The 18752-nt window shown below is 39.6% G+C and overlaps 1 protein-coding gene across 1 annotated transcript in view; it reads left to right on the top strand.

The window, feature by feature from the left end:
* The window catches only part of LOC120055320 (voltage-dependent R-type calcium channel subunit alpha-1E-like), a 79036-nt gene that overhangs the window by 16626 nt on the left and 43658 nt on the right, over positions 1-18752 (top strand). The window contains exons 4-17 of the mRNA XM_039003196.1: positions 3311-3414; positions 3557-3715; positions 11317-11507; positions 11809-11912; positions 12084-12199; positions 13011-13064; positions 13811-13882; positions 14114-14317; positions 14634-14746; positions 15031-15143; positions 15802-15933; positions 16353-16422; positions 16912-17029; positions 17879-17946. Coding sequence (XP_038859124.1) covers positions 3311-3414; positions 3557-3715; positions 11317-11507; positions 11809-11912; positions 12084-12199; positions 13011-13064; positions 13811-13882; positions 14114-14317; positions 14634-14746; positions 15031-15143; positions 15802-15933; positions 16353-16422; positions 16912-17029; positions 17879-17946 — 1618 coding nt within the window. The remainder of the gene's footprint in view (positions 1-3310; positions 3415-3556; positions 3716-11316; positions 11508-11808; positions 11913-12083; positions 12200-13010; positions 13065-13810; positions 13883-14113; positions 14318-14633; positions 14747-15030; positions 15144-15801; positions 15934-16352; positions 16423-16911; positions 17030-17878; positions 17947-18752) is intronic.

The following is an 18752-nucleotide window of genomic DNA, read 5'->3' as shown; positions in this document are numbered from 1 at the left end:
GTGAAAACACAGGCCCAGCTATTTATTTGGTGACTAATAATGGATAAATGCCGCCTGCTTTTCTAATCCCAAAGGAAGCATGTGGAATGTTTTATAAAACATTATGTTTATGACATCAAATGGAAGATAATGCACTTAAAACTAGTACTGGCATCTATAGGCGTACACACAGGACTCCTCTGTACGTCTTGTCATTCGCTGTAAGCAGTCTTCTTAAAATGGCAGCAACATGATGTTCAAATAGTTTATCTTTTTTTCCTTCTTATGTTTCCCTCCCTGTGTTCAGTGGTTGTTCTCTGTGTAGGTGGAGGTGTGTGGGAGAGGCCGGCAGGCCACATTCTGTTCATGTAATGAATTCAACCACTTAAAAGTCAGTTTCAGTACAATACAGTGTAACACTATGAGGCGACCGGGAAGGTAGAGCAGCCACTCAGTGTAACGTGAACAAACGACGACAAACCAACACAGAAACAGCATAAATAAATTCCAGAAATCTGGCCCTGCTATTCATATCTATCCATTACATTAACAACTACACTCTTAGAAAAAAAGGTGCTATCCAGAACCTTAAAGGGTTCTTCGGCAGTCCCCATAGAAGAACCCTTTGAAGAACCTTTTTGGTTCCAGGTAGAACCCTTTTGGGTTCCTTGTAGAACCCTTGTTCCTTGTAGAACCCTCTACATGGTATCCAAAAGGGTTCTACCTGGAACCAAAAATGGTTCTCCAATGGGGACAGCCGAATAACTTTTTTGGAACCCTTTGTTCTAAGAGTGTTCTGAACATTCTCTCTAATAGCTAGTGTATTTCTCCAGTTCAGGTCATGGTGGATTTAGACTGTGTAGATGTGACAGACTGGTCTGCCAGTCTGTTTGTGCTATCATGTCAACTGGCACTCATTATCGTGTTTGGCTTGACAATGACAGCAATGGATCTGGGACCAGGCTTTTGGTCTTGTGGCTCTAAACGAAACTTGGACAAAACATTTTATGTAGGTTTTCCCTTGCATTGATTGTATTTTTAATGTTGTTCTGGTGATTTGTTTGGACAGAAGGGATTCAGCTGCATGAAACTAGTGATCTGTGGTCAAAAGAAATTCTCTGCCCAATCAGCCATGAAGGAGCAGCAGTGCTACAGCTTTTGTTCAATGTGTTTGATGGCTGTAGACTCCCACACCTCTCCACACTCTCTCTGCTCTCTCTCTCTGCTCTCTCTCTCTGCTCTCTCTCTCTGCTCTCTCTCTCTGCTCTCTCTCTCTCTCTCTCTCTCTCTCTCTGCTCTCTCTCTCTCTCTCTCTCTCTCTAGCACCTTCTCTCTCTCTGCTCTCTCTCTGCTCTCTCTCTCTCTGCTCTCTCTCTGCTCTCTCTCTCTCTCTGCTCTCTCTCTCTCTCTCTCTCTCTCTCTCTCTCTCTCTCTCTCTCTCTCTCTCTCTCTCTCTCTCTAGCACCTTCTCTCTCTCTCTCTCTCTAGCACCTTCTCTCTCTCTCTCTCTCTCTCTCTCTCTCTCTCTCCATCCCTCTCTCTCTCTCTCTCTCTCCATCCCTCTCTCTATTGCGTGGGCTCACACTTGAGTTTCTGCCATGTGCTTTCTGCCCCCCCTCCTCAAACACACACCCCCTCCCCCACAATCCGCAGCACTTACTATCAGAAGTTAATCGATTAATCTATACATAGAATAGAATGAATACCTGTTCAAAGTCATATATGTATGGCGTTAGCAATGTAGTGTACAGTACAATGTACAGGAAGTACAGTTAATACAGAGACTGATTTGCTTTTCTTTACTTCCTGTTGGTTGCTGTAAATGTTTTCAATGTTTGTGTGCGTGGGTGGAGGGATGTCAATATGTACGTGGGTTGTTGAGGGATGTGAATAGGGTTATTCCATGTCATTTCAGCAAGCCACCATCTCAGATTGTTCTGAACTAATTTCTGTAGTTAGAAACAGATAAGATTAGCATTCTTGAAACATTCTTTTGGTGAAATTGTATTTGATCAAATTGATTGCACCCAAATTGGCTATTTTAATTTATAGGATTCATATAATCGTCAATAAATATAGTACCTAACATCCGATTTGGATCATATTTATTTTTAACAATGACTAAGACATGAGGAATCCAATAACATTTCAAAAGCCACCACGGCACCCCCCCACACAACCCACACCAATCCCACCCCAACAACCAGTGTACAGTATCAGTTCTCTATGTTTGAGAAGTAGTATAACGATGTGGTTTGGAGTATGCTTTTTCATCCTTTGTAATGTATTTCCTGTGACTCTGGTGATGGTCCCTCCCCCCCAATGAATTTGCTTACATTATTTACCATAAATTAGTATGCAAGTACCAGGTTTTCCCAACTTGGTGCCGCTGTTCCTGCTACTGCCACCACACCCTTTTATCCATTTTGCTGGTCTCTTGTGTTTATTAAATAGATCGCAGCATTTCTTTGCATCTTTGAGCAGAAAATAGCTTTTGCTGATGATGAAAATACATTGTGTTGTCAATTGTGTGGTCAAGCCAGTCCTCCATGAAAGCAATTCAGTTTGTCCTTCTCTTAGCAACCTAATGCTTCAACACTACTATCCTTGAGTATTCCAACAACTGGAGGCTCTCTGAGAGGGCTATCCATATGGTGCAATTCTCATATGAAGACTTTTCCTACAAGCCCAACATTTTGATGGACATATGGGCTAGGGACTAAATGTGACAACCCTAATAAAATAATACAAATATTAACCATTGCATGGCAGTCGTATGTTTAGAAAACATCTTTATTATTAGAAAACATCTTATTGTTAAACCCAGCCCAATACCGTCACCCTTGCAAAACACTATACAGTGTGTGTTTGGGACTTGTACCATTGAAAACCATTAGAGGACATAACGTTGAAACCATTAGAACTGCTGTAACCTAAAGGTTTGCTGTTCGTCAGGAAAGGTCTAACTAATCCATTTTTAAAGGGAACAAACCACACACAGAGGGACTGTTTCCTAGACACAAATTAAGAATAAGAGAAGGACATACTGAATTGCTTTCATGGAAGATTGGCTTGAATTGTGAGCATGACAGCACAATCTATTTCAATCATCAACAAAAGCTATTGGCTTTCTACCCAAATCCATACTGAATGATGGAAGTATTCTGTTAAGCTGATAGTGTCGCTCTGAATGTGATAAATTATCAGATGATGATAATTGTGGGTTAATTTGATTTCCTCAACGTAGACCGCTTCTGTCACTCAAAGTTCCTTATCCATAAACCACACTACCTATTAACCATTTATTCCATTGGAAAACATGTGTCGGCAGAATCCTGGCTACAGCAGGGGCCCACATGAACATCCCCGTGGACCTGCGGACTCTGAGGGCGGTGCGAGTCCTGAGGCCTCTCAAACTGGTCTCTGGGATCCCTAGTAAGTAGTCTGCATATCAATCACCAGCTGAAATATTAATCAGTTACAGTATCATAATACCTCTGTCTGTACTCTACTACAATGTCTTATTCCCAGAGGCAATCAGGCATTAACTATTCATACACGTGTGTGGTGTCACCAGGCTTGCAGATCGTGCTGAAGTCCATCATGAAGGCCATGGTGCCTCTGCTCCAGATCGGCCTGCTCTTGTTCTTCGCCATTCTCATGTTCGCCATCATCGGCCTGGAGTTCTACAGCGGGAAGCTCCACCACACCTGTCTACCTACAGCTGACATCCTGGGTAGGAACATACTTCATTCTCCCTCACACTCCCTGCATTTCATACATTACCCCAGTGGTTCCCAGCCTGCGGTATTAGGACCCCCGGGGTTACTTGGCTTATCCACAGGGGTACTTGAGAAGACTCACTAGACCATAGGCCTACTGGTAAAATGCACATGACGGGGTAATGTCGTGGAATATTCTAATCAAGTGAGAGAAACTTTGTCATTTCTTCAAACAATCATCTTTATTTAATATCGATTAATTATTGCAATAATGAGACCAGTCAACCCAACACTCTTGACTGTTCGGCCGAGTAATCTAACCTGTACGCAAATGCAGTGTTCTTTATATAGCTGACACTAACAATGCTTAGTCATGGCTGGTTCCACCCCTCCCATGCAGACCAAGGGCACCATAAGCCACTCTGGGTTCATCCGGTCGTTATCTGAGCGGGGTTGTTGTCTTAACCCCTACCCTAGCTTAGTTTCTCAAATGCAGGGATGATTTTGAGACAATGAGGGATTGTTCTACTCCTAAGCTATCTCTAGTAAAACACATTATTGTCTTTGTAATGCAGTCTTTAACTCATTTGTCAGCTCAAGCCATCTCTAGTGACCATACGCCCAGATTGACTGTAGGGAACTAGAGTGGAAACCATAAAAACACAGCATTAGTAGGACAGAAATGTCTTACTATTAGTTAAATATGAATTGTTAACCATTAATAAGAAATGAAAAGGTAAATACGTAATTGTTCTCTCACAGTACTTCAGGGGTACCTCGGACAGAGCAAAATTCAGTTGGTGGTACAGTAACCGGAAAAGGTGGGGAACCACTGCACTACCCCACACTCCCCCACACTCCATGTATTTCACACACTACCCCACACTCCCTGTATTTCACACACTACCCCACACTCCCTGTATTTCACACACTACCCCACACTCCATGTATTTCACACACTACCCCACACTCCATGTATTTCACACACTACCCCACACTCCCTGTATTTCACACACTACCCCACACTCCCTGTATTTCACACACTACCCCACACTCCCTGTATTTCACACACTACCCCACACTCCCTCACACTCTCTCTCTAGCAAAACCTCTTTGCCCACTTCTACCTCTATCCCTGGAGGAGGTCCCCTTCCCCTATGTGCTCCATTTCCTCCCTATTATACTGTATTTATCTTTAACATATTCTATTATACTGTATTTATCTTTAACATATTCTATTATACTGTATTTAGCTTTAACATATTCTATTATACTGTATTTAGCTTTAACATATTCTATTATACTGTATTTATCTTTAACATATTCTATTATACTGTATTTAGCTTTAACATATTCTATTATACTGTATTTAGCTTTAACATATTCTATTATACTGTATTTAGCTTTAACATATTCTATTATACTGTATTTAGCTTTAACATATTCTATTATACTGTATTTAGCTTTAACATATTCTATTATACTGTATTTAACTTTAACATACTCTATTATACTGTATTTAGCTTTAACATATTCTATTATACTGTATTTATCTTTAACATACTCTATTATACTGTATTTAGCTTTGACATACTCTATTATACTGTATTTAACTTTAACATACTCTAGTATACTGTATTTAACTTTTACGTACTCTATTATACTCTATTTAACTTTAACATACTCTATTATACTGTATTTAAATTGAACATACTCTATTATATTGTATTTAACTTTAACGTACTCTAGTATACTGTATTTAACTTTAACGTACTCTATTATACTGTATTTAAATTGAACATACTCTATTATACTGTATTTAACTTTAGCATACTCTATTATACTGTATTTAACTTTAACATACTCTATTATACTGTATTTAAATTGAACATACTCTATTATACTGTATTTAACTTTAACATATTCTATTATACTGTATTTAACTTTAACATACTCTAGTATACTGTATTTAACTTTAACATACTCTATTATACTGTATTTAACTTTAACATACTGTATTTAACTTTAACATACTCTATTATACTGTAGTTAACTTTAACATACTGTATTTAACTTTAACATACTCTAGTATACTGTAGTTAACTTTAACATACTGTATTTAACTTTAACATACTCTAGTATACTGTATTTAACTTTAACATACTCTAGTATACTGTATTTAACTTTAACATACTCTATTATACTGTAGTTAACTTTAACATACTGTATTTAACTTTAACATACTCTAGTATACTGTAGTTAACTTTAACATACTGTATTTAACTTTAACATACTCTAGTATACTGTATTTAACTTTAACATGCTCTATTATACTGTAGTTAACTTTAACATACTCTAGTATACTGTATTTAACTTTAACATACTCTAGTATACTGTAGTTAACTTTAACATACTGTATTTAACTTTAACATACTCTAGTATACTGTAGTTAACTTTAACATACTGTATTTAACTTTAACATACTCTATTATACTGTATTTAAATTGAACATACTCTATTATACTGTATTTAAATTGAACATACTCTATTATACTGTATTTAACTTTAGCATACTCTATTATACTGTATTTAACTTTAACATACTCTATTATACTGTATTTAAATTGAACATACTCTATTATACTGTATTTAACTTTAACATATTCTATTATACTGTATTTAACTTTAACATACTCTAGTATACTGTATTTAACTTTAACATACTCTATTATACTGTATTTAAATTGAACTATTATATTGTATTTAACTTTAACGTACTCTAGTATACTGTATTTAACTTTAACGTACTCTATTATACTGTATTTAACTTTAACATACTCTATTATACTGTATTTAAATTGAACATACTCTATTATACTGTATTTAACTTTAGCATACTCTATTATACTGTATTTAACTTTAACATACTCTATTATACTGTATTTAAATTGAACATACTCTATTATACTGTATTTAACTTTAACATATTCTATTATACTGTATTTAACTTTAACATACTCTAGTATACTGTATTTAACTTTAACATACTCTATTATACTGTATTTAACTTTAACATACTGTATTTAACTTTAACATACTCTATTATACTGTAGTTAACTTTAACATACTGTATTTAACTTTAACATACTCTAGTATACTGTAGTTAACTTTAACATACTGTATTTAACTTTAACATACTCTAGTATACTGTATTTAACTTTAACATACTCTAGTATACTGTATTTAACTTTAACATACTCTATTATACTGTAGTTAACTTTAACATACTGTATTTAACTTTAACATACTCTAGTATACTGTAGTTAACTTTAACATACTGTATTTAACTTTAACATACTCTAGTATACTGTATTTAACTTTAACGTACTCTATTATACTGTAGTTAACTTTAACATACTGTATTTAACTTTAACATACTCTAGTATACTGTATTTAACTTTAACATACTCTAGTATACTGTAGTTAACTTTAACATACTGTATTTAACTTTAACATACTCTAGTATACTGTATTTAACTTTAACGTACTCTATTATACTGTATTTAACTTTAACATACTGTAGTTAACTTTAACATACTGTATTTAACTCTCTCTCCCCCTGCACTGTTTATCAGAACATCTTTATAATGCAGCTCTTTTACCTGGCAGCTTCACGAGGATCATTCTGTCCCATCTAACACTTTTTTCTAAGTACACTTAGAAAAAAGGGTTCCAAAAGGGTTCTTCAGCTGACCCCATAGGAGAACCCTTTTTGGTTCCAGGTAGAACCCTTTCTGGCTACAGGTTGAACTATTGTGGGTTCTATGTAGAACCCTCTATGGAAAAGGTTCTACGTGGAACCCGAAAATGGTTCTACCTGGAACCAAAAAGAGTTCTTCAAAGGGTTCTCATATGGGGACAGCCAAATAACCATTTTAGGTTCTAGATAGCACCTTTTTTTCTTAGAGTATATTATTGTTTTGTTTTTATTCACACAGTCATGTTTCAAATGGTTTCGTCTGACTGGTTTACTATACTTACAGGCTTCTAATTTGCACAAAGGATGGAAAATTCCTTTGTTAGATGATGACATGGGGCAAACATATTATTCATGTTAGTGTGCCTAACTGAACTGCCTAGCTACATTTCAATTAGCCAACAATGATTACTCTGTAATTACACAAGCCACAAATAGTATTTTATTTACTCTAACATGGAAAAAATATGGTTTGACCCAGGGATATACTGTATGATCAATCTCCAGAAATGTGTATTTCTCAACTGTCAATTCATGCAGCAACACTGACCCCTGGGATGTTGGTGAGTGGTCCCTGAGATGGTTAGCTGACACAGATTCAGTCAGTTCTCAAGTGACAGTTTTTAATGTAAGTGGTCCTCCAAGGACAAAGGATCATAGCTCCCCTGTTGTAATTAAGGTTGAGAGGAACACTGCTCTAGACATCTGCTACTCCTAAATCCTATTTCAGTCTATGGTGACTTTGGAAAAGGTCAGAAGCAGCGCAAAAGTAATCCGGCTGAAAAGATTTGGCATGGATCCTCAGATTCTCAAAAGGTTCTACAGCTGCACCATTGAGACCATCTTAACTGGCTGCATCACCGCTCGGTATGGCAACTGCTCGGCATCCGACTGCAAGGCACTACAGAGGGTAGTGAGTACGGCTCAGTACTTCAGTGGGGCCAAACTCCCTGCCATCCAGGACCTCTATACCAGGCGGTGTCAGAGGAAGGCCCTTAAAATTGCCAAAGACTTCAACAACCCAAGTCATAGTTTTCTCTGCTACTGAATGGCAAGCGATACTGGAGCGCCAAGTCTGACCCCAAAAGGGTCCTGAACATCTTCTACCCCCAAGCCATAAGACTGCTGAACAGTTAATCAAATGGCTACCGGACTATTTACAGTGACCTCCTTTATTATTATTTGTATTTTTTTTGCACTGACTCTCTTGCACTGACATTATGTACACGCACTAGACTCTACCCACACACTCACACATACTACACTGATACTCCAACACATACACACACACACACACACACACACACACACACACACACACACACACACACACACACACACACACACACACACACACACACACACACACACACACACACACACACACACACACACACACACACACACACACACCCACACACAAAACACACACACATACACACATAGACACGCTTTCACACTCTTAACATACGCTGCTGCTACTCTGTTTATTATCTATCCTGATTGCCTAGTTACTTTTACCCCTAGCTACAGTACCAGTCAAAAGTTTGGGCACACCTACTCATTCAAAGGTTTTACTTTATTTGTACTATTTTATACATTGTAGAATAATAGTGAAGACATCAAAACTATGAAATTACACATGGAATCATGTAGTATCCAAAGAATTATTCAAAGTAGCCACTCTTTGCCTTGATGACAGCTTTGCACACTCTTGGCATTCTCTCAACCAGCTTCACCTGGAATGCTTTTCCAACAGTCTTGAAGGAGTTCCCACATATGCTGAGCACTTGTTGGCTGCTTTTCCTTCACTCTGCGGTCCAACTCATCCCAAACTATCTCAATTGGGTTGAGGTGGGGTGATTGTGGAGGCCAGATCATCTGACGCAGCACTCCATCACTCTCCTTCTTGTTCAAATAGCCCTTATACAGCCTGGAGGTGTGTTTGGGGTCATTGTCCTGTTGAAAAACAAATGATAGTCCAACTAAGAGTAAACCAGATGGGATGACGTATCGCTGCAGAATGCTGTGGTAGCCATGCTGGGTAAGTGTGCCTTGAATTCTAAATGTATCACTGACAGTGTCACCAGCAAATCACCATCACACCTCCTCCTTCATGCTTCACGGTGGGAACCACTCATGCGGAGATCATCCGCTCACCTACTCTGCGTCTCACGAAGACACCAAAAATCTCAAATTTGGACTCATCAGACCAAATGACAGATTTCCACCGGTCTAATGTCCATTGCTCGTGTTTCTTGGCATAAGCAAGTCTCTTCTTATTATTGGTGTCCTTTAGTAGTGTTTTTTTTGCAGCAATTTGACCATGAAGGCCTGATTCACGCAGACTCCTCTGAACAGTTGTTGTTGAGATGTGTCTGTTACTTGAACTCTGTGAAGCATTAATTTGGGCTGCAACTTCTGAGGCTGGTAACTCTAATGAACTTATCCTCTGCAGCAGAGGTAACTCTGGGTCTTCCTTTCCTGTGGCGATCCTCATGAGAGCCAGTTTCATCACAGCGCTTGATAGTTTTTGCGACTGCACTTGAAGAAACGTTCACATTTCTTGAAATTTTCCACATTGAGTGACCTTCATCTCTTAAAGTAATGATGTCTTTTCCCTTTGCTTATTTGAGCTGTTCTTGCCATAATATGGACTTGGTCTTTTACCAAATAGGGCTATCTTCTGTATACCACCCCTACCTTGTCACAACACAACTGATTGGCTCAAACATATTAAGAAGGAAAGAAATTCCACAAATTAAATTTTAACAAGGCGTACCTGTTAATTGAAATGCATTCCAGGTGACTACCTAATGAAGCTGGTTGAGAGAATGCCAAGAGTGTGCAAAGCTGTCATCAATGCAAAGGGTGGCTACTTTGAAGAATTTCACATTTAAAATATATTTTGATTTGTTTAACACTTTTTTGGTTACTACATGATTCCATATGTGTTATTTCATAGTTTTGATGTCTTCATTATTATTCGACAATGTAGAAAATAGTAAAAATAGAAAAAACCTTGAATGAGTAGGTGTGTCCAAACTTTTGACTGGTACTGTATATCTAGATACCAGACCTGCTGTTTTCAACTCTCTAGAGACAGCAGGAGCGGTAGAGATACTCTTAAATGATCGGCTACGAAAAGCCAACTGACATTTACTCCTGAGGTGCTGACTTGCTGCACCCTCGACAACTACTGTGATTATTATTATTTGACCATGCTGGTCATTTATGAACATTTGAACATCTTGGCCATGTTCTGTTATAATCTCCACCCGGCACAGCCAGAAGAGGACTGGCCACCCCTCATAGCCTGGTTCCTCTCTAGGTTTCTTCCTAGGTTTTGGCCTTTCTAGGGAGTTTTTCCTAGCCACCGTGCTTCTACACCTGCATTGCTTGCTGTTTGGGATTTTAGGCTGGGTTTCTGTACAGCACTTTGAGATATCAGCTGATGTAAGAAGGGCTATATAAATACATTTGATTTGATTTGATTTATATTACCTCAATTACCTCGTATCCATGCATATTGACTCAGTACTGGTATTCCTTGTATATAGCCTCGCTATTGTTATTTTATTGTGTTACTATTTCCTTTTTTTCTATTTTTTTCTTCTTACTTTTTAACTCTGCGTTGTTGGGAATGGGCTCGTAAGTAAGCATTTCACTGTAAAGCCTACACCTGTTGTATTCGGGGGATGTGAACAATACAATTTGATTTGAAACAACGCACCATGGACAGTGGTTATCAGGCTCCCCATGCTGTTAGGTGGAATACTGCAACACTGTGTTGTTAGTTTGGTGAAGAAAGGAGCGTGCTACTTACATTTGAACCACATCTGCCTTGTCCTGTGTTAGAAAATGAGACGATGGATACGACCGAGGTGGAGTTTGCGTGCGGAGTCAGGAAGTGTCCAGAGAAGTACGACTGTGTCGGGTCATGGATCGGCCCCAACGACGGCATCACCCAGTTTGACAACATCCTGTTCGCTGTGCTCACTGTCTTCCAGTGCATCACCATGGAGGGATGGACAGCTGTACTCTACAATGTGAGTACCGTACACTCCAACTACTTTAAGGCTACTCAACAACAACAAAAATACATCTTTTTTGGGCAGACACATTGAGGGTCAAATCCTAACTTCATGTGTAATTCAATGTTTCACGTACAGTGAAGGATTTATCGATGTCAATGGGAGCTTTGTCTGAATGTTGGAGTGTTGCATGGGTATCTCTAAGGTTTGTGGATTCGTGGAGGATTCCTGAATGCACAGGAGGTTTGATAGGTGCCTCTATCTTGTATCTGTTCTTGTACTTCTTGTACTTACATACACGTCTCGTGTGTGCTAGACCAATGATGCCTTGGGCTTTATGTGGAATTGGATCTACTTTATTCCTCTCATCATCATCGGCTCTTTCTTCGTACTCAACCTGGTGTTGGGAGTCCTCTCCGGGTGAGTAAATAAAAGTGTGTGTGTGTGTGTGTGTGTGTGTGTGTGTGTGTGTGTGTGTGTGTGTGTGTGTGTGCGTGCGTCTGCGTGCGTGGGCAGATGTGCAAGGTTGTGTGATTTTATGAGGGTTTTGGAAGGGGTATTAATGGATTGCCCCATGTCCTGCATGTGTAGGGAGTTTGCCAAAGAGAGGGAGCGGGTGGAGAACCGTAGAGCCTTCATGAAGCTGAGACGCCAACAGCAGGTAGAGAGAGAACTCAACGGATACAGAGCCTGGATAGACCGAGCAGGTACTGTACTGTCACCTTAGAACCGCCACCAGAACTACGTAAGATGGAACAATGTATATATTATAAGATCCAAGTGGTGATTTGGGTGTTATGGTTTGGTCGAAGTAGATCATGTTCATTTTGCAAGCTGCTGTGGTGCTTTTGAAATGGCTCTGCCCTGATGGAGATACCTGGTGAATATATGGCTGGAGGGTGACTTTGTGAAGCTGCAGTGCTATAATGGCAATCTACAGTATCTTTCTCCCACGCAAGTTGAGGTTGAGAGGAAGGTGAGACTGACTCACTGACTCAAGTGTGAATGCGAGTCTGTGCGCATCCATGTGTGTGTGCGTGTCCGTTTTTGTGTACATGTGCTCATCCGTGTGTGTGTGTGTGTGTAGGTGTGTGCATGTCCATGTGTGTGTGTGTGTGTGCGCACGTCTGTGTTTGTGTGTGCCCGTCCGTGTGTGTGTTTAAAATGTATGCGTTAGTCATAGAAATCAATGTGTTCCATCTCTGGAGGGGTTTATCAGGGCCCTGAAAGAGAAGCGTTGGCTGCCAGGCGAGCACTAGATGAGCTCTTACCTGATGATGAGTTTCTTCCCCTCTTAGAGCATCAACACTATGCAACACTATACATTCAGCCCCAATACTAAGCTTCGCAATGCTAAAACAATCATTTCAATATTACATTTCAACAGGTTAGTCCCATGATTTGCTCACAATCTTCAGAGAGTGCTGAGAGAGGGAGAGAGACCTATTTATGTTTCAGTAACACTTTATGATCACTTAGTGTGGATGACCTTGAAATGTGTTCATCCCAATGTTACAGAGGAGGTTATGCTGGCTGAGGAGAACAAGAAGTCGGGGAGATCTGCTTTAGATGGTAAGAACCAGAAGACATTGAGAGGAGTCACCACCAAAATGTTCTATTAATGTCCTTCCCTTCCACATTCACTACCCTTACTACAGTAATCCTTACAGTCCAATACAGTACAGTACACTGTTTTTGATGATACATTGAACACTTCACCTTTTCACAACCTGCCTCTCTCCATCAACTACACGACAACTCCAGCTATAGACAAAGGCAACATTTTGTTCCTCTTTGACCTTCGTTAGCTGAGAGCTGCTGCAGACAATTGAAAATGCCAGTGAAAAGTGAAAATATACTGTAAAACACCTCAAGAAGTTAATTTGCTTTGTTTACTGTGTGGACATTGTGGTTGTCTTGGTAACAGTAAAGTGAAAAAGGCTTGGCGTGCGCCTGTAGTGATATACCATCTGTCAACAAGGTCTTGTTTTTAGAATGTTTTTGTTTGTCTCACTCCTTTTCAGAAGACGTGAATGATTCATATGACACTTTCATTTACACCGTATCTAATATCTACCCTTCCTCTCATGTTCAGAGGACTTCAGTCAGTTTGCCCTGAAAGTTAGTATGTCAGCGTGAATATGTGCCATTTCCCACCGTTAACATATCATTATTTCTATTTAGAGCTAGTTTGCCATTCACTATGCTGGCTCGTGAAATGTGTTGTGTCATAAAGCATCTGTTGTTTCATGTCAGACTATCTAGGCTATTAGAGACATTCTCTGTTTGTTCTCATTTTCTGTCGTGTGTGTATTCAGTGCTGAAGCGGGCCACCAGTAAAAATGCAAAGCGTAGAGGAGGTCCTGGGGATGCGGAGATATCCACTATAGGTGAGTGAGGAACACACAGCCTAGACCCTCATATTAAGACTTCTTGTTGTCTTTCTCTTTGCCTCCATTTCTCATCTCTTTCCCCCATATCTATTTGACCTCTAATATTTTCTACACCTTTTCTCTCTCCTCTCCAACCCTGATCTTTTTCTCTCTCCATATCCTTTCTCTCCCTCTCTTTCTGTCTATTTTCTTAAACTATCCTCCTCTCCTCTCATTCCTCCTCCCCAGGAGCACCTCGTATGCGGATCCGTACGGTGCGACGTGGCCCGGTGGCGTACATGCGTCGTAAGGAGCGTATGCTGCGTATCTCCCTGCGGCGCATGGTGAAGACAGACACCTTCTACTGGACTGTCCTCAGCCTGGTGTTTCTCAACACCATATGTGTGGCCATTGTCCACCATAACCAGCCAGACTGGCTCTCCACCTTCCTGTGTACGGTTGATCGATCAATTGATTGAATCAATAACGTTTTATTTACATAGACAATTCCACCACAACAATTACACATTCCGAGAAAATAAACTCCTGGCACTAAGCATAGGCTATGCATTGTATTTACAGTATAACTTACAGTAGCAAACTTTAAATGCATTCTGAACAACTTTCAATATATCTCCAGACTATGAAGATGGCCTTCTTCCATCGTACAGTGTTTATAACATAGCCTGAAAAAAAGCTGGGTTTGAACAGAGAAAAACTCTGAACATCTGCCCAGCCTTTCATTTTTAATGATTTATTATTTCTTCAGACTATGCAGAATTTGTTTTCCTGGGGCTCTTCTTGGCAGAGATGTTCTTAAAGATGTACGGCCTGGGTTTCCGCCTCTATTTCCACTCCTCATTCAACTGCTTTGACTGTGGAGTGAGTTTGTTTATCCTTTACGTTTACTCTCCGATAGCTTATGGTGAACCTTGATTACCCCAGCTAAGTGGATCAAGACTTACAAGTGTGGCAACAAAATATTTGCTTATTATTATACAGGTGGATCAAGAAGCATTACATTTCTAACAATATGGACAATTAAGTGCTACTGTTATGTGATACTGTCCTATATTGCAGACTAATGTGTGTTCTTAATGATAGAGGTTTGTCGAAACTGAACTTCTCTTACAGTGTTTGAGTGTTGCTTGGTGTCTCTTGTGCAGGTGATAGTTGGCAGCATCTTTGAGGTGGTGTGGGGCTTCTTCCGGCCTGGCATGTCCTTTGGCATCAGCGTCCTTAGGGCGCTGAGACTCCTGAGGATCTTTAAGATCACCAAGTGAGTGGAACATCAACCAGAATGAGGGTTAGGATCAGCATTAGTGTTACTGCTGTAAGTGCAATGTATTATCACACTAGGGTTAAGGTTACTGCTGTAAGTACAATGTATTATCACACAAGGGTTAAGGTTACTGCTGTAAGGACAATGTATTATCACACTAGGGTTAAGGTTACTGCTGTAAGGACAATGTATTATCACACTAGGGTTAAGGTTACTGCTGTAAGTACAATGTATTATCACACAAGGGTTAAGGTTACTGCTGTAAGGACAATGTATTATCACACAAGGGTTAAGGTTACTGCTGTAAGGACAATGTATTATCACACTAGGGTTAAGGTTACTGCTGTAAGGACAATGTATTATCACACTAGGGTTAAGGTTACTGCTGTAAGGACAATGTATTATCACACTAGGGTTAAGGTTACTGCTGTAAGGACAATGTATTATCACACTAGGGTTAAGGTTACTGCTGTAAGGACAATGTATTATCACACTAGGGTTAAGGTTGGGATTAATGTTAGGGTTAGGGTCAGTATTGGTGTTACTGCTGTAAGTACAATGTATTACCACTCTAAAAGGCAGTCAAAATGGCAGAAGGAAGATATTGAGGTCTGTCTATTTAGTGTACCAACCTACTCTCTTTTTTCTTGACCAGGTACTGGGCATCACTGAGGAACCTGGTGGTGTCTCTCATGAGTTCCATGAAGTCCATCATTAGTCTGCTCTTTCTCCTCTTCCTCTTCATTGTCGTCTTCGCCCTGCTTGGCATGCAGCTCTTTGGGGGCAGGTGAGCAGAACCATAGGGTTTGGGTTCATTTATTAGATACAGTGTCACTGATATCAGGATAGTTATTCAGTAGTTCTCCAATAACAGGATATTAAGAATGTCTTGTATAGACAGGTCTCAGGACCCATGAATGTATTTTCAGTTGATCTGTTCATTGACTATTGATGTGGATTCGCCATGATCATATCACCAGATATTATTCCAAATATAAATTCAGGAGCCGCCTGAAGCTGTTCCATGTTATGTTGTGCTGCATCGGAAATGGAATGATAAATCTGAAATGAAACGTCTGGCTGAAAATATCAACTTCCACCTCCTCCTCCTCCTCTTCCTACCTTCTTCCTCCTCCTCTTCCTACCTCTTCCTCCTCCTCTTCTTCCCCGGTCATATCTGCCTATCCATTCTCTTTCTCCCTCTAGGTTCATCTTTGAAGATTACACTCCTACCAACTTTGACACGTTTCCAGCTGCCATCATGACAGTGTTCCAGGTTTGGCTTCTTCACTCCAGACTCTCCCTCTCACTCTGGCTTCCCCATGATGACACACAGAACCCAGGGATATCTCCCACATCCCCCCAGGGCCAAGATGAAACAACTCTGTTCACTGCTCGCCTCCCCTTCCATTTACTAGCAGCCCACACATACACATACATATACACATGAATGTCAGAGCAGTGAAATATGGAAGAATGTTTGATAAAAACCGTAAACTAGGTTTTTACGAGATAAATCAATTAATAGTAGGACTGACATTTTTAACTCTGCAGAGAGAAAGAACCCTGTTACCAATATGATTAAATTATGGCCCAACAATGACTAAACAATTCAGACAAGGTTACTGCCATTTTGAATCTTCTTATGTATTGGTGTGTGGTATTTGTGTGTCTGCATTTTCAATTATATATTTTGCGTTTTTGTATTATTTTCATTCAAATTTAATTGGGCTGCTCATTATTGATCCTTTAATTGTGACTCTAGATCCTGACTGGTGAGGACTGGAATGAGGTGATGTACAATGGGATCCGCTCCCAAGGAGGAGTGCAGTACGGCATGTGGTCCTCCATATACTTCATAGTGCTCACCCTGTTTGGGAACTGTATCCTTCTTCAACTTCCTACTAACCACCGTCTACTGATTCTGTTCACATTGTAGATAGGTTTCTATATACACTACCGTTCAAAAGTTTGGGGTCACTTAGAAATCTCCTTGTTTTTGAAAGAAACGCGCAATTTCTGTCGATTAAAATAACATCAAATTGATCAGAAATACTGTGTAGACATTGTTAATGTTGTAAATGACTATTGTAGCTGGAAACTGATTATTTTTTTATGGAATATCTACATAGGCCCATTATCAGTAACCATCACTCCTGTGTTCCAATGGTACGTTGTGTTAGCTAATCCAAGTTGATCATTTTAAAAGGCTAATTGATCATTAGAAAACCCTTTTGCAATTATGTTAGCACAGCTGAAAACTGTTGTTCTGATTAAAGAAGCAATAAAACGGGCCTTCTTTAGACTGGTTGAATATCTGGAGCATCAGCATTTGTGGGTTCGATTACAGGCTCAAAATGGCCAGAAACAAAGACCTTTCTTCTGAAACTCGTCAGTCTATTCTTGTTCTGAGAAATGAAGGCTTTTCCATGCGAGAAATTGCCAAGAAACTGAAGATCTCGTACAACGCTGTGTACTACTCCCTGTGTACTACTCCCTTCACAGAACAGAACAAACTGTTCAAAAAATTTGCTTTTCTTTCAAAAACAAGGACATTTCTAAGTGGCCCCAAACTTTTGAACGGTAGTGTATTTCTTTCTCCTTATGTGAAAGTTGTAGCAGGCCTAAAGTAGGGGTCATGGGTTTTGATGTTGTGTGGAACTGTTTGGCAGAAGTTCATGTATTTCAGTTTCTTCCACCCCTGTAAGCATTCTTGACCATACTGTGACCAGATACACTGCTCAACGTCTTCTTGGCCATCGCTGTGGATAACCTTGCCAACGCACAGGAACTCACCAAGGTGTGTAGTACTATTTTAAGAGTTTCTACGGAATTGGTTATCTTGAAATTAAAATAAGTGCTTTCAAAGAAATGTTTAAGGGTCATGATCTATGGTCATAGCCAATGTTCCCTCTAATCTGCGTACATGTGCAGGCCGCGCAGCTCCCCCGGGACTGCAGAGCAGAAGAAATATCAGCCCGCGCAGAGAAGCATGAGATTTTCCTATTAGTTTTCCCCATTAGTTAATTAACACTATCAACATTTCCCTTTACTGTGGGAATTGTGATCAAATCAACGCAATATTAGCCACTTTCAATGCAACATACCGAAACAAAACGAACTATGCAAGAGATTCTGTTCTAGGCAGAACGCATCAGAGTAGGATTCTGTTGCATTGACACGCATGACTCAGCCCATACACAGACCAGTGTGCCAAAACCAATCAGAGCTGCAGTAGGCTATATGCAAATAGACAATTGCCATATATGGATCTGTGCCATTCACTTTGAACTGGACTGTGTTTACAGCATGAGCTGTCGTGAGTAGATGCGCTCAGTGGTGTAATGTACTGAAGTAAAAATACTTGAAAGTACTACTTAAGTAATTTTATTTGGGTATCTGTACTTTACTTTACTATTTATATGTTTGACAACTTTTACTTCACTACATTCCTGAAGAAAATTATGTACTTTTTACTCCATACATTTTCCCTGACACCCAAAAGTTCTTGTTACATTTTGAATGCTTAGCAGGATAGGAAAATTATCCAATTCACACACACAAGAGAACATCCCTGGTCATCCCTACTGCCTATTATCTGGCGGA

Source organism: Salvelinus namaycush, chromosome 11 (assembly GCF_016432855.1).
Source record: "Salvelinus namaycush isolate Seneca chromosome 11, SaNama_1.0, whole genome shotgun sequence".
NCBI lineage: Eukaryota > Metazoa > Chordata > Actinopteri > Salmoniformes > Salmonidae > Salvelinus > Salvelinus namaycush.
The sequence above is the reverse complement of the archived record's forward strand: the minus strand, read 5'-3'. Positions and strand labels throughout refer to the sequence as shown.